Raw genomic sequence first — 20418 nt, 5'->3', positions numbered from 1 at the left:
CTTACGCGCGCCTATGTGTGTGTTTATTGTAGTTGTTGGAGCTGCTACTTTTTTTTCCATAAATATATGTATAAAAATATTTTTTTAATATTTTTTTTTTTAATTTGCCACTTGCATCAGCCAAACTAAATGGCAGGCAACAAATACGTAAATTTCAATGCGCCGCACATTTTCTTCTACGTTACCGTACGCCTATATAAAGCAATTGTTGAACTTCGTTAGAACCACAGAGTAATTTCATTTGTCAAACACACAACAACAGTCAAAGAGCAGTCATGGTGCAAAAGTTGATCATTTTGAGCGCTTTGGTGGCCGCCGCTACCGCCGTTGCTGTCCTGCCAGCACCCGGCTATCATGGCTTCGGTTTACCAGCGTTACCCGCATTACCAGCATTGCCTGCATATCCAGCCTATCCAAAATATGCCGCACCTGTATTGCCTGCCATTGCTAAGATTGCTGCGCCAGTAGCTGTGGCTAAGGTGGCTGTGCCCGAGCCTTATGATCCAAATCCACAATATTCGTTCAGCTACGACGTGCATGTGAGTATGCGAAAACGTTACGACGGAGTATGAAAGGAAAACGCGTAGATGAAATAGATAAAAGGCGCATAAAAGTGTAATAATACAATGTTGTGCAAACAAATAAGGATACGACACTTTAAAAAGTTTGAACATTTTGAGTGTTTTGCAACTTTAAGCACCTTTTTGTTGAATAATACTGTTATCTCTGTAATAAAAATGGTAACATCGAGTGTTGTGCAACGCAGTAAGGACACGATGTTTTTACGAGTTTTAATAATTTTTGGCTTTAAAACACATTAGCAAATGAAAATTTATATAGTGTTTTGCAGCACCATGTGAAAGCTAAATAGCAACAGCAAAGACCATGAGCAGCTTACAGTTTTGTGCAATACCGAAAAGTAATGCATAGTTATGACAGAGATTCCATAATTTTTTATAAATTTGTATTCCTAGAAAGTGCCCTTGCTTGAGAAAGGAGTATGTACAGTGTTGTGCAAGTCAATAAGGACACAAAACATTAAAACATTTTGCGATTTTTTTTGTTGGAAACGATTTTTTTTACCACGTGGGTAACACACAGTGTTGTGCAAAATAATAGAATCATCATGTTTTTACGTACTTAAATGTTTATTTTTTTGTATCAAGTCACATCTCCCTGTGACGCTTTAAATACAGCAAACATAGTGTTGTGCAACAGAATAGGAACATGGTGTTTTACCAAGTTTGTATACAGTGTTTTGGAGGATCATGTGAAAGCTTAATAGCAACATACAGTGTTTTGCAAGGCAAAAAGTACATTGAGTAACTTACAATTTTGTGAAGTATCAAAACTATAGTTTATGCAATATCAAAGCTTTGTTAACTTAAAAAAAAAATCCCTAGAAAGTACCATTGCTTGAAAAAAGGTTAGATGCAGTGTTTTACAAGGCAATAGGGACACGAAATATGCAAAAGTTTGCTGCGTTTCCTTTTGCGCAATATTTGTTTTGTTTTTTTTTTTGTTAAAAAAAATTTTTTACTTAACAACGATAGTTATATACAGTGTAGTGCAACACAATGGGGACACAGTATTGTGACGAATTTATTATTATTTTTATTTCAAATTACATCTCGCTGGAAAACTTTAAAAACAGCATTAAACAGAACAAAAGCGAAGCTAAATAATAGGATAGTGTTGTGCAACAGAATAGGGAGATATTTTGCAATGCAATAGGAACATAAGGAAAAAACATTTCAAAAATCATTGGAAATTTTAATTTATACGATTTTCCACATATTCGAAAAAAGCCATGCCAAAGATATCTAGACACATGCAACTGGGTGCAGATGTTATAAATATTTATAGAATATTGTTTACTGTGAACAATTTTAGCACTTATTAAAATGCACACAACTGTACCAACAATCGTTTTTATTTTTAATTTTTTAGGATTCTTCAACAGGCGATGTGAAGAGTCAACAAGAAGAACGTAGCGGCGATGTAGTAAAAGGTGCCTACTCGCTCATTGAACCCGATGGTACACGTCGTCTTGTCGAATACACAGCCGATCCCGTAAATGGCTTCAACGCTGTCGTTCACCGCGAACCAGTCGCTGTTAAGGCGATTGCACCAGTTGCCAAAGTACTTGCACCAGCACCACTATTACACGCTCCTGTCATAGCAAAGGCAGCTATACCAGCGTATCCTGCTTACCATGGATATCCCGGCCCCGCACCATATCCCTATTACCACTAAATAAAGTCAAACTGAATCTCGTCGTTACAAGGAACACACAAAAAAATACTTAGTCAATTCACTTGAATGAATGTGAAATAATGAACGTTGCCGACCTCTTGCCGCTGCCATAAACCCATGAACAAACAAAAAAAGAAGACATACACACAAAATGAAACAACAATATTACTAGCCCTCTGCAAGCCAACAACAAATGAAAATGCAATCGCATAAAAAGCAAGTGCAATTTGCTAGTCTTCCAGTTTGTTGATGCTTTTGCATCTTGTGCGCAACACTTATTAACCACGTCTTGAAGGGTGCAAGCGCACTTGCCACATGCAGCAGACGGAGTTCTACTGTAAATGATGAAAATATCACTCATATATGTGTAGTTGGAAATGTAGAAGTTGTATAGGCATGTTGTAGTCGTAATAGTAACTTAAACATACATATATACGTAATGTGAACAAACAAACTCTCAATGAGTATACAAACCATCGCTTTTTTCTCTCTCTGTGTCCTCGATCACTTTTCACTTTCACTTTCAAAACTTGTTGGCTTGTAAACTGTTTCTACATGCTATCTCAATATTTCATATTTATGCACATATTTATACGCTTTATCATGCTCTTCATTATATTATTCTTGTTATTTGTTATTACTTTTAATTTTGGTTTAAATTTTTTTTAGTAATTTTAAGGCTATTTGACCGCAATAAATACCTACATTACATTAACTTATATATTTAGTCTGTTAATACTCATAAATACATACATACTTATGCAAATCGAATAAAGTGTATCAAAGTATGCAATTTCAAAAAAAAAAAACAGTTCTTTTTAATTTTCAAGATTATTTACATTTAGGATTTTTAATTCTCCACAATTCTTGAGGTATTTGTTTCAGGTTCACGAGATTCACAGTACTCGTAACGTGTTCGATGATCTGAATTGGATTAAAGACTACTCGCTCTCCAAAGCTTCAAAGCTTAGATATATGGCGCCCGAGCAGAGACATGAATCTTGGACGCCATCCAACAATTTCAAAGTTCACTTCCGAAATAAAATTTTTTGTATAAAGTATGTCATAAACTTTAATTATTTTAAAGTCTTGTGTAACTGTAAAATTTAACACGATAAAGACTAGCCCTCCAAACCTTCCGTTGCGAAGACATATGGTGCCCGAGCAGGCACATGAACCCTGGAAACTGTATTGCAGCAGAATGTTAACACTTTAAAGGTAAGTATTCGTTCTTATTATTATATTTTTACTGTTTTGTTTGCGCAACCATGGCTACGGGTTCAGTACGTAAAGCAATTGACACTGTAACCCATCAAGAATGGGTTCAAGAACAAAGCATCCAAACGGAGCTTGCCCTGTTTGATACGTGCTGACACTAAACGGCACAGCAATAAATCTCTCCACCGAAGCAAATTATTTTTGGAAAAGTTTTCAAAGCGAACACTAAAAGTGAATTTTGAGGAGAGGTAAAAACCAGTCGCCGTATAGCACTCAATGTGTGGACAGCAGTCATAGCTTAGGTTAGGTTAGCAGCAGTACTTAGACTGGCCCTTAATGATATAAGGCCCTAGGTATAACAATGAGACTAATAAACGGTATCAAAACTAATCTTAAATGAAACACGATATATATAAAACGCTAGTTTAAGCTTTCAAGGCACGCACACTGATCCCTCAAAAATGGAGAAGGGAACTGAAACTGAGCTATGCTCGAAGTATTTGCATATAGATAGAGCGGATAGCCTACCCCATGATAGTACAATTCCCGCAATCAACATCTTGTTGTTGTGTTAACAGTGCTTCGCCCCATTCAATTGGTGCGACCACTCACAAATTGTCATCAGAAAGTTTCAAAATGGATACAGGCGAGATGGAGAACTTTGCGCTACCCCTTTGGGTGATCGTCTGAAGAAAATCGGAGAATAATTTTTCAAAGGAAATGAAATTTATATAGACAATTGTTCTCAAACTAAAAATATATGCATTAAAAACACCTCCGAGTGACAACACTTGACATTATGCTCTTCCACGAATGGTGTCCAGATTACACCCAAAGTCAGCATTTCTTTATACGAGTTTGGAAGTAAGCAGTTGTTCAAACAAGTTCTGAGATCGTGTGAATGCGCCCATTTACATCGGTGTCACCCAAGGAATCACGCACCTAAGTTTCCCACATTTCTAAGAATAAGCACATGACCGTCGATGCAAGAGTCAGGACTGAAACTGTCTATGCAACTAAAGCGCCAGTTATGCACCGACGTGTGTCGTAGGTACGGACGTTTGTCATAGGAAACACGTTTGAGCGAACCCTCAAGCCCGTAGGAATCAATGTGTGCGTCTGTGTATATGTACATAACATATTTGGGTGTGTATTGTTTACAGCAAAGCACTGTTGCCATTGACCAGTTTGCATGCATGCTTATGCAAGCATGAACTTTTGGAATTACAATTTTCCATGGTGTCAATGGCAGAAACAAATACTGAGTAAGAATTTCTAGTTCATTTATTTGTAACCTGCAATTTCATATAATAATTTCGAGTTTTTTCAACAAAATTTGCAACAATCATTAGGCGTTTTTGTATATTAACTGCAAACGGTCCAAACATAGCGCACAAAATATTTAATAGGCTTCTCTGTCATGTGAGAGAGCGATCAGCTGACACGTTCTTACGGGAAAAATCAATATTGATTTGATTTCTACGTTCCGGGCTACGTACGTACGTACGTTTACATTGCACACTCATAAGTTAGGTCGTGTCAGCTGACACGTTTTTTCTACGTACGTTCGTGGGTAACTGACGCTTAAAACTGCCCTCAATAGCACTGTCCAACGAAATTATAACTTTTTCTTGCAAAATAGTAACCATGGTATTTTTCTGATAATGTACTTTGTAGAAAACTTATGAAAATACTTGTAGTCCAGCACGTGTGTGCTATTTTTTATTCACACTTAAATATTAAGGTGTCATAAGAGACCTTTGGTCTAGTTGAAATAAAAAGGGAATCGCTACAACTTTGGGGTTTCCAAAAAAAAATATGTCTCCCCGTACGAAGCTTAGTTTTTATACTCAGTTGAGCAGAGCTCACAGAGTATATTAAGTTTGATTGGATAACGGTTGGTTGTACATATATAAAGGAATCGAGATAGATATAGACTTCCATATATCAAAATAATCAGGATCGAAAAAAAATTTGATTGAGCCATGTCCGTCCGTCCGGCCGTTAAGACGATAACTTGAGTAAATTTTGAGGTATCTTGATGAAATTTGGTATGTAGGTTCCTGAGCACTCATCTCGGATCGCTATTTAAAATGAACGATATCGGACTATAACGCCGCCCACTTTTTCGATATCCAAAATTTCGAAAAACCGAAAAAGTGCCATAATTCATTACCAAAGACAGATAAAGCGACGAAACTTGGTAGATGAGTTGAATTTATGACGCAGAATAGAAAACTAGTAAAAATTTGGACAATGGGCGTGGCACCGCCCACTTTTAAAAGAAGGTAATTTAGAAGTTTTGCAAGCTGTAATTTGTCAGTCGTTGAAGATATCATGATGAAATTTGGCAGGGACGTTACTCCTATTACTATATGTACGCCTAATAAAAATTAGCAAAATCGGAGAAGGACCACGCCCACTTTTAAAAAAAATTTTTTTTAAAGTAAAATTTTAACAAAAAATTTAATATCTTTACAGTATATAAGTAAATTATGTCAACATTCAACTCCAGTAATGATATGGTGCAACAAAATACAAAAATAAAAGAAAATTTCAAAATGGGCGTGGCTCCGCCCTTTTTCATTTAATTTGTCTAGGATACTTTTAACGCCATAAGTCGAACAAAAATTAACCAATCCTTTTGAAATTTGGTAGAGGCATAGATTTTATGATGTTAACTGTTTTCTGTGAAAACGGGCGAAATCGGTTGATGCCACGCCCAGTTTTTATACACAGTCGTTCGTCTGTCCTTCCGCATGGCCGTTAACACGATAAATTCAGCAAAAATCGACATATCTTTAATGAACTTAGTTCACGTACTTACTTGAACTCACTTAATCTTGGTATGAAAAATGAACGAAATCCGACAATGACCACGCACACTTTTCGATATCGAAAATTACGAAAAAATAAAAAAATGCCATAATTCTATACCAAATACGAAAAAAGGGATGAAACATGGTGAGGTAATTGGATTGGTTTATTGAAGCGAAATATAACTTTAGAAAAAACTTTATAAAATGGTTGTGACACCTACCATATTAAGTAGAAGAAAATGATAAAGTTCTGCAGGGCGAAATAAAAAACTCTTAAAATCGTGGCAGGTATTACATATATAAATAAATTAGCGGTATCCAACAGATGATATTCTGGGTCACCCTGGTCCACATTTTGGTCGATATCTGGAAAACGCCTTCACATATACAGCTACCACCACTCCCTTTTAAAACTCTCATTAATACCTTTAATTTGATACCCATATCGTACAAAAACATTCTAGAGTCACCCCTGGTCCACCTTTATGGCGATATCTCGAAAAGGCGAACACCTATAGAACGAAGGCCCACTCCCTTTTAAAAATACTCATTAACACCTTTCATTTGATACCCATATCGTACAAACAAAGTCTAGAGTCACCCCTGGTCCACCTTTATGGCGATATCTCGAAAAGGCGAACACCTATAGAACGAAGGCCCACTCCCTTTTAAAAATACTCATTACAACCTTTCATTTGATACCCATATCGTACAAACAAAGTCTAGAGTCACCCCTGGTCCACCTTTATGGTGATATCTCGAAAAAGCGAACACCTATAGAACTAAGGCCCCCTCCCTTTTAAAATACTCATTAACACCTTTCGTTTGATACCCATATTGCACAAACGAATTCTAGAGTCGCCCCTGGTCCACCTTTATGGCGGTATCTCGAAACGGCGTCCACCTATGGAACTAAGGATTACTCCCTTTTAAAATACTCATTAACACCTTTCTTTTGATACCCATATTGTACAAACAAATTCTAGAGTCACCCCTGCTCCACCTTTATGGCGATATCTCGAAACGGCGTCCACCTATGGAACTAAGGATTACTCCCTTCTAAAATACTCATTAACACCTTTCTTTTGGTACCCATATTGTACAAACAAATTCTAGGGTCACCCCTGGTCCACCTTTATGGCGATATCTCGAAAATGCGACCACCTATACAACAACCACCACTCCCTTTTAAAACCCTAATTAATACCTTTAATTTGATACCCATATCATACAAACACATTCTAGAGTGACCCCTGGTCCACCTTTATGGCGATATTTCGAAACGGCTTGGTTTGATGCCCATATTGTACAAACAAATTCTAGGGTCACCCCTGGTCCACCTTTATGGCGATATCACGAAACGGCGTCCACCTATGGAACTACGGATTACTCCCTTTTAAAATACTCATTAACACCTTTCTTTTGATACCCATATTGTACAAACAAATTCTAGGGTCACCTCCGGTCCACCTTTATGGCGATATCTCGAAACGGCGTCCACCTATGGAACTAAGGATTACTCCCTTTTAAAATACTCATTAACACCTTTCTTTTGATACCCATATTGTACAAACAAATTCTAGGGTCACCCCTGGTCCACCTTTATGGCGATATCTCGAAACGGCGTCCACCTATGGAACTAAGGATTACTCCCTTTTAAAATACTCATTAACACCTTTCTTTTGATACCCATATTGTACAAAAAAATTCTAGGGTCACCCCTGGTCCACCTTTATGGCGATATCTCGAAACGGCGTCCACCTATGGAACTAAGGATTACTCCCTTTTAAAATACTCATTAACACCTTTCTTTTGATACCCATATTGTACAAACAAATTCTAGGGTCACCCCTGGTCCACCTTTATGGCGATATCTCGAAAAGGCGACCACCTATACAACAACCACCACTCCCTTTTAAAACCCTCATTAATACCTTTAACTTGATACCCATATCGTACAAACACATTCTAGAGTCACCCCTGGTCCACCTTTATGGCGATATTTCGAAACGGCGTCCACCTATAGAACTAAGGCCCACTCCCTTTTAAAATACTCATTAACACCATTCGTTTGATACCCATATTGTACAAACAAATTCTGGAGTCAACCCTGATACACCTTTATGGCGGTATCCCTAAATGGCGTCCACCTATAGAACTATGGCCCACTCCCTCATAAAATACTCTTTAATGTCTTTCATTTGATACACATGTCATACAAACACATTCCACGGATTCCCTCGGTTCATTTTCCTACATGGTTGTTTTCCCTTATGTTGTCACCATAGCTCTCAACTGAGTATGTAATGTTCGGTTACACCCGAACTTAACCTTCCTTACTTGTTCATACTTACACTTTAACTCTACACCGTTGCTCTTTCCATAGTTTTTTAACCTAGAAGTGAAAATGCCGATAAAACATTTAGCAACGTTTTGCATCAACACGTAGCAACTACCTGGAACGCTGGGAAAAAATTTGAAGAAGTGGTGGAAGGAAAGATGACAGATTTTTCGAGTGGGAGTAAGTAATGGTACTCATTTGAAAGCAATGAAAGAAATCCCATAATGGTTTATTCAACTTAGTTTTTTGTCAAGAAAATACATTTTTGAAGTTATTTCAACAGAAGGAAAACAGTTAAGTGTAAAGTTAACAGTAATCTGTAAAAATTACAGATTCTCAGTTGATCAAACTGATTTTGTGTTAAAAAGAACTAATTTCATTAATCATTTCAACAATTCATTCGCCCCGCCTGTTTGTATTGTTTTTTTTTTTTTGAACAGAGTTCGCCGAACCACAACGAATGACCATTTAAACTTTAAACAGTAAACTAGAAACTGAAGTTAAGCCACATGCATGTGGTGTTGTAAATTTGACGACTCGAGTTCGAATCTCACTTGGGGAGTGTATAATTTCTAATAAAAATACAATGATATTTGAAGACATATTTGGCAGGGTCGAAACAGTTTTTCCATCATAATAAAATTACAATAATTTAATACGAGAAATTATTGTGAATACGTCTCAAACTCATTAAATTTACGAATGTACTAGACAGATGGACTATAAGTGGGTTCAGAAAAATATTATGGGTACTTTGCTGCAAAATTGCTGTTGCTCAGCAGGAAGATATCTGGCCACAATTGATGTCTGTAAATACATAAATGGGGACTGATATACAGCTTAAGCTTCACCTAAGACTCAACATGTGGCTTCTCAATCATGCTTTTAAATCTCATTTACTTTCAATTTTTTTAATAATAATTCCCTTTTTACCCTTTTTCATTAAAACCGAAAACACAAGTTATGCAAATTGACTTTAAAATCACATTCAACAAGTAAGGAAGTCTAAGTTCGGGTGAAACCGAACATTACATACCCAGCTGTACACTTGAAATGCTGTTGTTGTTTGTTTTGTGTGGTTAATAGTGTTACAAGGCTGCGCAATAATACATATACATATGGTTCAATACTGAACTAATTTTCGTTTAAAAGAAGCAAAAGGGATACAGAGCCTAACACCAATGACCTTGAGCGGGCAATAATGCAGTTTTCCTTCAGGTATGGGGATTTCCCTATTTTTTATTTTAAAATAAAGATATAACAGAACAATAAAAATGCGATTGGTACAACACTATTTTTCACTAAGATTTAACTTATTATTTTTGCCTACGACCCTTTTTAAAGTCATTTATATAAAAGTGGGCGTGGTGCTTAACCAATCTTATCCATTTTTACTAGAAATATTTCCTGCTATAAGGAAAATATGTGTACCCAATTTTATTACGATCGAGTTATGGCTCCCGAAACATTGAAAATTGCTTACACAAAAAACGGGCGGTGCCACACCCATTTTCAAAAATTTTAGTGTTTTCAGTAGTATGTATATGGCGGTGCTGGATCACATTTTGTATGGAAAGCTCGGAGCATGTCTCACCCTAAAAACTCTTTACTTTTGGTCCAGTCTGCCACCAGTCTGGTCTTAGGAATGGGCCAGTTCATTATTTTCAGACCAGTCTGGGATGAGTCTGACCGAAGGAATGAAACCAGGTCTATATTTATCTTGACCTGAAATTTTTACCACCTCTCAAGATCATTCAAATATTCCGCTAGGTGGTGCATAAGAAACCGCTTAGTGGTGTATAAGAAAAAGCTTAGAACTTGTTACCTTTAGCAGAGCTTTATCGTATACATAACAGTATATAAATTATATATATATATATATATACCAAATATACATACCGACACAGACACACCCATCCATATACATACATTTAGATAAGGGCTACTTGTCTCAATGTATATAAGTTGGACATCTTTTGAGTAAAAAAATGAGGATCGTTAAATGGGGGGCCCTACATTTTTAAAGGGCCGCAAATTTTTAAATGTCTCCTCATATTTCTAATGAGTCCTAGACTTCACCCGAGCCGTTTTAAAGAGTCCCATAGATTTCTAATCGAGCAACTGCTCCCCAATCCCCCTCTTTTTTCTCGTCTACAAAAAGTAGCTGTTGGACACCTGTAGTTCCGTCCAATCCCAACCGCCAACCCCCCAAACCCCCTACCCCCATTTTTTCCGTCTACAAAAAGGAGTTGATGGGCACTTGTAGTACCGCCCCCCTTTTGGTCTCGTCTGCAAAACGGGCCTGGCGGGCACCCGATCAGGGGCAGATTAAACATTTTGTTTAGCATTTGGTTTGATTGTAAGTTTGTGTGTACATGCTGATGCTGGTCTATATATATATGCATGTGAGAATTTCATAATTCCATTTGGGCTCCTTAAAAATGAGAGCATATACATAAATTATATTTTTTTTAAATATGAATATTGAACATTTTGTGTACATGCCATCACATATGTTTGTACATGGGAATTTTATTAAATCACACTGATAAGAAACCTCAACCGTACAACATTGAAACATATTTATATGCACCTAGAATGTTTGGATGAGGAAGCCTACGAAATTATCAACACTTACACAAAATATTTATAAAGTAGCTCTAAGCAATATGGATGATAAGCGAATTGTACGAGAAAATCATACTGATACTTATGTTGTTGTTGTTGTTGTTGTTGTTGTTGTTGTTGTTGTAGCGATAAGGTTGCTCCCCGAAGGCTTTGGGGAGTGTTATCGGTGTGATGGTCCTTTGCCGGATACAGATCCGGTACCACAGCACCATTAAGGTGCTAGCCCGACCATATCGGGAACGATTTATGTGGCCACATTAAACCTTCAGGCCATCCCCTCCCTCCCCACCCCCAAGTTCAATGAGGAGCTTGGGGTCGCCAGAGCCTCGTCTGTTAGTGAAACAGGATTCGCCCCGGATAGGTGAGGTTGACAATTGGGTTTGGAGAAGCTATATATTGCGCTGGCAACCTGAAGGGTTGCGCTACACACCCCTTGAATCTGGTATTTTAGTCGCCTCTTACGACAGGCATACCTACTTATGCTTATGGTCATTTCGAAATCTTATAGTAGTACTTTACTGTAATACATTTAAGAAAAAAATAATAAAAAATGTATATGTTATATAATTTATTTTTATTAAATAAAAATTTTAAACATAATTGATCACATATTACTGTGTTGTATTTTTCTTTCTGCTCATAATTGTAATGTATTGGTGACTTCAGATAATTAATCAGTTCAATCGGCGGCTGTAAATTTCCAAAACTACCAAAATATTCTTTTTAGTTTTATTTATACTTTCATGGTCTTAGCAAGATTTGCTATGCATATGATTATTTGACATGATTTTAAACGAGCGATCGAAAAAATTTGTTATGTGTATCTGATAAGAATCTGCTAAATATGTTACCTATCAGTTATGTATCTGATAAGAATCTGGTCTGATATCAATTTTACTTATTTTGAACTGTTATATATTAAACTTGTCTAGGGGTTTGCTAACAAGGTCACTGTAACCTTTAATAGTAGCCGTGTTTTTTAACACGCGCGTATACGTTTCGTTTGCGCGTGTTAAAAAACGCCTATCTTCGCTTAGATAATGCTTAGGAGACCCATCTAGCGGCTGTGGTAAAACAACTAGCTACAGCAACAGGGTGTACCGAAAAGCGGAGACGCAACGCTCTGATGGCCATAGGGTATAACATATAGCTGAATCAGTTGCGATGAATTGTGGACACACATATAATACATAGAATTAGTGTACAGGGTGAAACAACACCTCTGAAATTGCTGCGCATAAATTTTGTCCTACTAAATTTCAATACGCATTATACTCAGATGTAACTGAAATATGTGTCTTTGTTTCACCCTGTACACTAATTCTATGTATTATATGTGTGTCCACAATTCATCGCAACTGATTCAGCTATATGTTATACCCTATGGCCATCAGAGCGTTGCGTCTCCGCTTTTCGGTACACCCTGTTGCTGTAGCTAGTTGTTTTACCACAGCCGCTAGATGGGTCTCCTAAGCATTATCTAAGCGAAGATAGGCGTTTTTTAACACGCGCAAACGAAACGTATACGCGCGTGTTAAAAAACACGGCTAATGTTATCGGTAATTTCCTTGTACATATTTGTTGTGAAGATCTCTTCTAATTATGAATCGATTTTGCTTTTGCAGATGGTAGGTTTTTATGTGTATATTAATCCACAAGTGGATTAAGTATATACACACCGACACACATATATACAGCAAAAGAATTTCGTTGCCTACACTTAGGCGCATCCGTTCTTTCGGTTTGTGTTCTGGCCGATCTATATCATTTAGATGCATACGTATGACACCGCAAAACAACAAAACAATTTCGTTGCCTACATTTAGGCGCATCCGGTCAAAACCGCAAATGTGTGCATGTGTGTGTGTGTGTGTGCGTTTGAACTTTGTAAACCCAGCGACTGATACTGATCTGATCTAATCAGGTCCAGATAAGCTCGTGTACCAAATTTGGTGAAGATATCTTAATATTTACTAAAGTTATCGTGTTAACGGACAGAAGGACGGACGGTCATGGTTCAATCAAATTTTGATTCGATACTGATGATTTTGATATATGGAAATCTATATTTTTCTCGATTCCTTTATACCTGTACAATCAACCGCCATCCAATCAAAGTTATAATACCCTGTGTACAAGTACAGCGGGTATAAAAACACCTTCACAATTTCATTGACATTACGCATACGTGTAATGTTACTCCTAGAATGGTTAATAAAAGTCATTGCTGATAGCGAGTGTCCTCGTGCTTGCTTATGGTCAACAACATCTAGTTCTTCCACAAACAACTACCTATTAAACACATAAGAACAGGTATCTGTAAACACTTGACATATCAGATAAACTCGATTAAAAAGCGTTGCATTATTTTTATTTAAGTGCTGCGCATGCATGCAAAAATTCGTTTTACTGAAAAAAGAACAGTGGGGTGCGTCAACTAATTGCTTTTAATAAATTATATTCAAATACATTTAATATGCATGCGTGCTTACGGCAGAAAAGTTAATTGCACTTGATCTAATTTTTGGTGGGCGCACAAAAACAAAAACGTACAGCGACGTAACAAATTCAAACCAGTTGTCAATAGTGACAACTCTTTTACAAATTTTTTTCTTAGTCTACATTAGATACATAATTTTAATTTTAAAAATATTTATACTCATAGTATACATGTGCATTTGGTTAATAATTAACTTAAAAAATTGATGTATGTAATTAGCGAGACTTGCTCATATATCTTTATACAATGGTTTTGTTATTAATATTAGAGAAAAATTGCAAAGTTTGCAAACTTAGAGACTAATTGCAAAGCGAGCAGCGCGGCATTCATATGGCTGAGTGGTTAAAGGCACCTGCCTTTACACTGGTATGAATGTGGAGATTCGAGTTCAATACTCAGCTCCCGAGAAGCTAGCTGATGAAGAAGTGAAATTCAGAAACATGTCGTTCCTAGTAACCATCGCAATTTGTAAACTTTGCAATTTTTCTCTAATATCAATTAAAAAATTGTTGTTGATTTGTTGCCACCTTGAAATCGATTTCATTAACAAAGTTGTTTTATTTTGCGCATGCCAAGTTGTCAAAATTTGTTTAATAAAAGATGTCAGGAATTTATGATATTACAAAGCCTAGCAAGAAATACTAAGCTTGATAAAACTGCCGCCTGTAATGTTAACAATCGTAATTGTAGCTGTGAACTTAGTCGTAATCGTGAAAATAACGGCAACCGTTTTGGTGGTTAACCAAATATTTATTTTATTTTTAAAAATTTATATTTTGTTTATTTTTGAGTTCAGATATTTTCCAACTAATTAGAATTTTCTTTTTTTGAAGTTATTCAAAAAATTTAAGTTAACACGAAAACTCAATTAAAAATTATTTTAAAAATTAAAGTAAAAAATACAAAGTAGTTAACACTATATTTACTCCCCCTCCAAGAAAATTTGAAACAAACAAATTATTAATTAATATTAAATGTAACCTTTTTTGGTTTTTTGCTGTTTAATGTATTTATATTTAAATTAGTGTTAATAAGTATGTTTGCTGGTTTAAGTAAATCAATTGAAATATTTTTAATAGTATTTTTGTATTGAACTGTAAATGTTTTATGTTTCTTAGAGATAACTTTAAAAGGTCCTTCATAAGGTGATTCTAAATTAGATTTACGAAGAACCTTAACAAAAACATACTCACAATTTTCTAATTGTTTAGGAACGAAAAAATTTTCTTTGTTATGATGAAAAACTTTAGAACGAACAAGCGAAAAATATTCTCTTATTTTATGAAGAGCGTCATTAGAAAAATCATGTTCTTTATTACTATTTGAAATAATTAATTCACCAGGTATTCTAAGTGTTTGGCCATAAACAAGTTCAGCAGATGAACATTTTAAATCTTCTTTAATAGAAGTTCGTAAACCAAGTAGAATGAATGGTAAAATGTCAGACTAATGAACCGAGTCGTTTGATGCTATAATTGCTGCTTTTAAAGTTCGATGAAATCTCTCTATCATGCCATTTGCTTGGGGATGGTAAGGAGATGTATGAATTTTATGAGAACCTAAAAGTTTAGTTAATTCCGTAAAAAATTTTGAGGTGAATTGTGAACCTTGATCTACTGTAATATTCAATGGTATACCAAATCGTGGTATATAATTTTGAATAAAAGTTTTTACTATAGTATTTGTTGAAATATCTTTAAGTGGATAAGCTTCAGGCCAACGTGAAAATCTATCAATAATTGTTAAAATATAAGAATTTTCATTTGAAACTGGAAGAGGTCCAACAATATCCATATGAATATGTTCAAAACGGCCTGATGGTATTTGAATTTTTTGGATAGGAGATTTAGTATGTCTTGAAATTTTGGATTTTTGACAATTGATGCAAGATGAAGTCCAATCGTTAATCTCTTTACGCATGTTAGGCCAATAATATTTATTTTGAATTAATTTTCTAGTTGTTCTTATACTTGGATGAGATAATGAGTGAATTTTGTCAAATATAATTCTTCCCATAGAATGTGGAACATAAGGTCGAAAAGGTTGTAGAGAAACATCACACCATATGTTTAAATTAATACCTGGAATATGAATTTCTTTTAAATTATTTTTAGAATTTGGATCAGAAATGGTTTTTTGTAAAAATGTATCAGTTTGTTGTTCTTTATATAAAGTTTCTAAATTTATATCTTGAGTTGAAATTGCATTTATTTCTGGAATACGGGAAAGTGTGTCGGCAACTATGTTGTCTTTTCTACGTATATATTGAATATCATTTGTAAATTGAGCAATATATTCAAGATGTCGTAGTTGACGAGGAGATCTATCTACTTTAGAATTTAGAACATGAATTAAAGGTTTATGATCAGTATAAATTGTAAAAGTTCTACCTTCAAGAAAATGTTTAAAATGTTTAATTGAATTATAAATTGCCAAAAGTTCACGATCAAATGTTGAATATTTCGTTTCTGTTGTAGTTAATTTTCTTGAAATATAAGCTAAAGGTTCTAGTATATTATTGCTAGTTTGTTGAAGAACTGCTCCAATAGCAACATTTGATGCATCTACTGCTAATGATAAAGTACCATTTTTGTCGAAATGTGTAAGTAAGGTATTTTTAGCAAAAAGTTTTTTAACATTCTCGAAAGCTGTTGTGGTTTCATTTGTCCAATTTAATTGTTTGAGTTTGTTTTTAATTGCATGTGTTAACATTTCATGAAGAGGACTAAGTTCTGTTGCTAACATTTTAATATATCTGTGATAGTAATTTATCATACCTAAAATTTTTTGTAGTTTATTTATAGAAATTGGTTTTTCAAAATTTGTTATGATTTCAATTCTATATAAAGATGGTTTAATACTTTCGCCTGAAATTTCGTAACTTAAGAAATTTAATTTATTTACACCGAGAGTACATTTTGAAGGTTTAATATTTAAATTATATTCTTCAAGTCTTTTGAAAACTGATTTTAAATGATTTATATGTTGATCTTCATTAAAAAAAAAAAATATATCACTGGCAATAAGAATGTCATCAAGGTATGTAAATACAAAATCGAAATCAGAAAATACTTCATTAATAAAGCGTTGGAAAGTTTGAGCACTGTTTCGTAAACCGAAGGGCATTCTTACGAATTCAAACATTCCAAAAGGGGTAGTTATTGCAGTTTTATGAATGTCTTCTTCTGCCATTGGAATTTGGTGGTAGGCACGCACAAGATCAATTTTGGAAAAAAATTGTTTGTTTTTTAAATCAATTGTTAAATCGTGAATATGTGGTAAAGGATACCGATCTGGTGTAGTAATAAAATTAAGTCTTCGATAGTCTCCGCAAGGTCTCCAATCATTTGGTTCTTTTTTAGGAACGAGATGAAGTGGAGATGCAATAGGAGAATTTGAGGGTCTGCATATACCAGTTTTAACTAAAAATTCAAATTCAGTTTTAGCAATTTTAAGTTTGATTGGGTCAAGACGTCTGGGTTTCGAAAATGGTAAAATACCTTTTGTTTCTATCCTGTGAACCGTATGGTGTTTAACTTTTTTAGTATAATCTGGTTCGCAGGTAATAGATGGAAATTCATTAAGTAATTTTGAAAACTTATTTTCGACAATAGGAATTTTGAGTGAGAAAATATCAGAAAATCCAGAAGATCCAGCAACCTTAATTTTTGTAGTAGAATCCATTATTTCTTTATTTTTAATATTGACAATAATTCCGAATTTTTCTAAAAAGTTTGCTCCAAAAATTGGTGTATCAATATTCGCAATAATGAATGGAAATTCAAAATCTCTTCTTAAACCTAAATCAATTTTAAGTAGTTTTGTACCGAAAGTTTCAATTGAAGAACCGTTTGCTGCAGTCAAAGTAAGATCCGAATTTCTTTTATAAATTTTAAATTTAGAAAAAGGAATAACTGATACGACTGCGTCGGTATCGATAAGAAAATTAAGTTTATTGAATTTATCAAATATGAATAGGCGACGAGTAGGTTTAATAATAGTTCCATTATCAGTCACCATCATAATGGATCGTTTCAGTTTAAATTTTGTTCGGAATTTGAATTGATTTTGATTAAAATTGCATGGGGGTATACATTTAAGAGCGTTATTCTTAAATTTTTTGTGATACCAACAAATATTTGTTTGTGAATTAAAATTACGATTGTTTGAAACATTTCTGGATATTGAAAAATTTAGGGATTTAGATCTATTTCTATCTTTAGATCTTGAATGAATTTGTAATTGATTAATATCATTAGAAATTTTATTTAAATTTTGAAAAATAGCCGTGGTTAATTCAGTTAAATTTTTAACGCATTGTTCTAAAATATTATTATTTATACTCGAAGCTATAGGAGATTTGGAAGAATGACGTTTGTTGATTAAATCAAAAAGTTTGTCAGCTAAAATAATTACTTCATCTTTATTTTGATTGTTACTAGAAGTTAAATGGATTTGTATTTCTTGTGGCAATTTACGAATCCATAATTTGAAAAGTAATTCTTGACTTACAATGGAGTCAGTACCTATAAGTGATTTCATAAATCTGAATAATTCAGATGGTGAACGATCACCAAGTTCAGTTTTTGAAAATAATTGTTCTAATCGTTTTTCTTCGCTAAGAGAAAATCTTTCACATAAATTTTTTTTGATTGTATCATATTTATTGAAAAGAGGAGGAGGGTTAATAACGTCAAAAATTTTAGAAATAGTATCTCGTTGAAGGGTAACTAGAACATTTTGAAATTTTAAATTATCATCAGTGATATTATTAATTTCAAATTGTCCTTCAACAAGTAAAAACCAGGCATCGGGAGATTCTTGCCAAAATTGTGGTAATTTAATAGATTTAATAGAAGAAACATTTGTAAAGTTATTTTGCTTTGAAGTATCTTGTGTTATATTAGAGATGTTGTTTTGTGTTGTATTAATGTTAGAATTTTGAGTTGTATTGTGAGTCATGATGTTATTTGTATGGTTGTTATTTTGATTTTCACAATTTGTAAAATTACGAGTTCGTATTGGTGAATGCAGAACCATATGAAAAAAAAAAAAAATTTTAATTAAAAATTTGAAAATTAGGAAATATTTAAGATTTTTTTTTGAAAGGGAGTTAACAACTTAAATAAAATATATATTTTTATATAAAAAAATAAATAAATTTAAATAATTTATATAGAATTTTTAAAATATAAAAATAATCTTGAAATAAATTTGAAAATTTAAAGGGTTTAAAATTTTAATTTAAATTATAATAGAAGATTTTAAATTTAATATTAAAATAATAATTATACTTACATAAAATTTAATTTAATAAAAAAAAAAAAATATATATATATATATATATTAAAATTAATAAGTAGTTGATTGATGATTGTAGAGATTTTAAGGGAATCAATTGCGTTTTTTGGAAGTGATAACAATTGAATACATCGTTGTTGCTGTTTATGCAATGGCTTTGTGGTTTTCTTTATAAATCTCGTCATTTTCAACGTGATGTCTTATATTTTAAATCCGTTCTTGTATGTATTGTGCGTAAAATAGCTCTTGTTGTAATGAAGTGGATAACTCAATTGTAAATAGTTTTTAATTTTTAAGTATTTAGTTAAATTTTAAGGGTTTAAATATAGATAACAAAGTTTTTAATATTTGTATTTACGTAGATAGTTTATTTATATTTGTATCTTTGTTCATAGTTTATATCTTTGTATACTAAATTTTTAAATTTGGATGTTTGTTTTATTATAATAACTTCTTTAGTTCACTTCATATAAATATTTAAAGATATTTGTGCACAATTTTAGAGTTATTTTTAGATAAATTTCGGTTAAGAATTCACTATTTAATCTTCACTAATTCTTGTAGATATTTTTGATTTAGCTTTTCTTTGAGAAATCAGTTCACGCATTTTTGTATTGGATCGTGTGCACATTTGCCGAAACCGGTTGATAGTCTTTTTTTTTTTTTTTTGGTAGCACATCACTTAGTTGCACTTCTATTTGTGATATTGCATTGTTCAGTAGCTCTGTGATACGTAAAGCGCCACATTCAGCATTTGTATCAAATATCGATTTAAAAATTAGGTCCGTTGGTAGAATCGCCAATATATTTGGTGGTTAACTAAATATTTATTTTATTTTTAAAAATTTATATTTTGTTTATTTTTGAGTTCAGATATTTTCCAACTAATTAGAATTTTCTTTTTTTGAAGTTATTCAAAAAATTTAAGTTAACACGAAAACTCAATTAAAAATTATTTTAAAAATTAAAGTAAAGAATACAAAGTAGTTAACACTATAACCGTAAACGTGACCTTAACCGTAACCTTGACAATAACCATAAACCTTTGTGTTACCATTTCTGTAACCGTAACTGTAACCCAAATTGCAAACATTTCCGTAGCCGTAACCTTAGCCGTAACAGTAACCGCAACCCCACCCTACGTGCAACCGTTACCTTAACCGTAAGTGTAACCGTAACCGCTATCGTATTTTTAACTGCGTTACTGTGGCCCTATCTATAACTTTAGCCAGACTTAACGGTATCTTCTTTAATTTTCGATTTTTCATCCTTGCCTAAAACCTCTTTTCCCACTTCATCTTCTCTTCACCACTATCACAATCGTCAATATCACCCTCATTTTTAATCGTCATATA

General features: G+C 33.8%; 2 protein-coding genes across 5 annotated transcripts in view; one reads left to right on the top strand and one right to left on the bottom strand.

Annotated features, from left to right (window-relative positions):
* Window positions 1–20418, bottom strand: part of LOC137253131 (neurobeachin-like protein 1) — a 269267-nt gene that overhangs the window by 177313 nt on the left and 71536 nt on the right. The window lies entirely within an intron of this gene.
* LOC137253125 (larval cuticle protein A2B-like) lies at window positions 221–3031 on the top strand. The gene is made up of 2 exons (XM_067789554.1): window positions 221–539; window positions 1951–3031. The coding sequence occupies exons 1-2, from the start codon at window positions 276–278 to the stop codon at window positions 2254–2256; spliced, it is 570 nt and encodes a 189-aa protein (XP_067645655.1). The 5' UTR covers window positions 221–275; the 3' UTR covers window positions 2257–3031.

The sequence above is a fragment of the Eurosta solidaginis genome, chromosome 5, assembly GCF_040869045.1.
Source record: "Eurosta solidaginis isolate ZX-2024a chromosome 5, ASM4086904v1, whole genome shotgun sequence".
Lineage (NCBI taxonomy): Eukaryota > Metazoa > Arthropoda > Insecta > Diptera > Tephritidae > Eurosta > Eurosta solidaginis.
This window is presented reverse-complemented; position numbering and strand designations above follow the sequence as displayed.